Raw genomic sequence first — 2,828 nt, 5'->3', positions numbered from 1 at the left:
TATATATGAAACACTTCTTTTTAATATAAAAAATATATAATTAAATATTACTAATATTAATAAAAAAAGTCTTGAAATAGTTGATTATAAGTAATTTATTTAAAAAAAAATAAAAAATTTAAAAAAAATATAGACTTAAATAAGATTTGAAAAGTTTTATAGAAGAATTTTGTTTTATAAAATAATTATGTGATTAATAAATAGGATTAAAAAAAATGGAAAATAAAACAAATTTAAATATTGTAAATTAAAATATCAATTCTCCTAATTTTAAATTAAAATATACTTAAAGTAAAACATCTATAAGAGATATGAGTACTTCTGTAAGTCCCTCTAAGTATAATTATGTATAAAGAACACTTTAGGCACATTTTTCAATCTAAAGAAATAATAAATAATAAAATTTAAAAAATGCTTAATATAAATCAGTTAAAAAATAAATTTAGCAATAAAATTTTATAAATAATAATTTAGTTTGGAGTTAATAACTAGTAAGTGATAGAAATATAAATAATTAGAAAAATAATAACTAGTTTTTAAAAAGTAAAAGATTTGCTTATTAATGGTAGTAATAAAACTCAATAGAATGATTTTTATTAAAGTTAAAATTATAAAATATTTTTTATATATATATAAATATAAATATTATATTATATATATTAATTTTTGTTAATTTTTTATTATTTTGTATTCTATTTTGTTTTAGTTTTATTAATTATAAATTATTTTATATTTTATTATTTTTTTGTTATATATATAATACTATTATATTATAATTTTATATTATTTTGATAATTATTCGCTATTTTATATTTTTATTTTGTAATTATATTAAATAAATTATATAAATATTAGACCTTTTTTAATTTATAAAACTATATATTATATTAAATCCTATATAATTTAAAATATACATTTTTATAATAATATATTACAATTAAAATTAATATTTAAATTTAATTTATTAAAATAATAAAATTTAAAAAAATAAAAAATATAAAAAAATATCTAATACATTTATTTATAATAAAAAATATAAAAAAAAAAATCAATATTCTTGTATTTATTGTTTTTTCTATTTTTATTCCTAATCATTTTATTCTTATTAATGATTATCATTAACCTTTTATTTTTTTTCTAACTATCCTTCCTATTCTTCCAAATTCTATTTTTTTCTTCTAATAACTCAATATCTTTAATTAATTTTTCAGCTAAGCTTGACGTTCCAAATCTCAAATTATCTCCATTAACCTTATCTAATAAATTTATAGCCAATTAATAAAACTATCCTGCAGTTTTACTATCTTAAATCCCCCCTGCAGCCTTAATACCCCTACTTTATTTCCTTTATTAATTAAAATCTCTTAAAGCTAGACACATAACTGCAAAATGTTCCAATGTAGCTCCATGCTTACCTTTTCCAGTACTAGTTTTGATAAAATCCGCTCCATTTTCCAAAGCCTAATAACCGAGTTTATATATAGATTCTAAAGACTATATTTCACAAGTTTCCAAAATGACTTTCAAATTAACTTATTTCCCGCAAATTTTTTTCTAGTCTCTAATTTCTTTTAAAACTTTATCGCATAGACCTTCATTCCAAAATCCTCTATTTACAACCATATCGATTTCCTAAGCTCCTTATTAAATTGCAGTTTTAGTCTCTAATTCTTTCACTTCACTAAAAGTTTATCCTGTGGGAAAATTAGTAGACACTACAGCGGTTTTTATCTTTAATTTCTTCACTTTTTTACTCACTTAGTTTCCGAAATTAGGATATACGCATATTGCTGCTGGTTTTAAGTCGTTATGTTTTTCTAAAACCTTTATTATGTTTTTCTCAATCCATTATTGAATTTATAAAGGTCCGTCTGTGGAATTTAATGAAGTTAAATCCATTAAGGAATATATAGTTTTTAATACACCTAAACTAGGCGATTGTATATCGGAGACTTTCTTTATTTCTTGTTCGATTTGGGATTTTAATTCTTCTTCGGTTGGAAATTGTTTCTTTTTCATTTTATTTAGTTTTTTGTTAATATATAAATCTAAATATATTTTTTATATATATCTTTATTTTTATGTTTTTTTGTTTTTTTGTTTTATGTTTTTCCCCCCCCCCCCCCCACTTAAATTAGTTTATTTAAAAAAATAAATAAAAAAAAGTCAAGATTTATAATTTAAAATAAAAAAACTAATAATTTCAATCTAACAGACTTTACATTTAACTATATTATTTTTCTAATTATAAAATAACATACATCCTTAACAATAACATATATGCCCGCATGGTTTTTAGAAAACTTCCTAAGGATTTTCTTTACAAGAAATGCAATAGAATTATGTTTTGGATTAATTTTATTATTAAGTAAGTAATTTAGATTTAATTTTTTTAGAATTTTCTAATTCTTAATTTTTTTTGTATAAAACTAAATAGGTTTCTCCAATTTTTTTTTAAATATTAAATTAATTTAATTATTCGTCTTTTAATTTCATGTTTTTATTTTTCAGATTTTCCAAAAATGTTATTTTCTCATCTAAATTTTCTTTAGCAAGTACTTCGATTTCTTATATATGTTTTTTAATTTAATAATTGTATAAAATATCGGTTTTTTCTTTTTAAAATAATAGCTTTTTCTCGATTTCCATTTATAGCTTTTATTTATAATTCTTTACTTCTTTAATTAAAATCTCCATTTTTTATTCCAAAATAAAAAATTCTTATTTAGTTTCTATTTATTCATTCTTCACTTAGAAAACTTCTTTTTCAATTATTTCTTCCTTTAAATTTTTCTCTTTTAAATAAATAAATTTCCTCTCATTAAAAT

The 2,828-nt window shown here is 18.7% G+C and overlaps 1 protein-coding gene across 1 annotated transcript, besides 3 other annotated features; it reads right to left on the bottom strand. All coding sequences in view use genetic code 6, as the record gives it.

Annotated features, from left to right (window-relative positions):
* Positions 1 to 962: 962 nt before the first annotated feature.
* Positions 963 to 1,007: a microsatellite.
* Positions 967 to 1,007: a microsatellite.
* A 41-nt stretch (positions 1,008 to 1,048) lies between these two features.
* Positions 1,049 to 2,019, bottom strand: IMG5_039540 (hypothetical protein; the record flags this gene model as incomplete). Its single annotated transcript, XM_004038935.1, has 2 exons — positions 1,049 to 1,101; positions 1,143 to 2,019. The coding sequence occupies 2 exons, from the start codon at positions 2,017 to 2,019 to the stop codon at positions 1,049 to 1,051; spliced, it is 930 nt and encodes a 309-aa protein (XP_004038983.1).
* Positions 1,808 to 1,853: a microsatellite.
* Positions 2,020 to 2,828: the final 809 nt, after the last annotated feature.

The sequence above is a fragment of the Ichthyophthirius multifiliis genome, assembly GCF_000220395.1.
Source record: "Ichthyophthirius multifiliis unplaced genomic scaffold scaff_1120509249877, whole genome shotgun sequence".
Lineage (NCBI taxonomy): Eukaryota > Ciliophora > Oligohymenophorea > Hymenostomatida > Ichthyophthirius > Ichthyophthirius multifiliis.
Note: the sequence above shows the minus strand (reverse complement) of the source record. Positions and strands in the feature narration are given on the sequence as shown.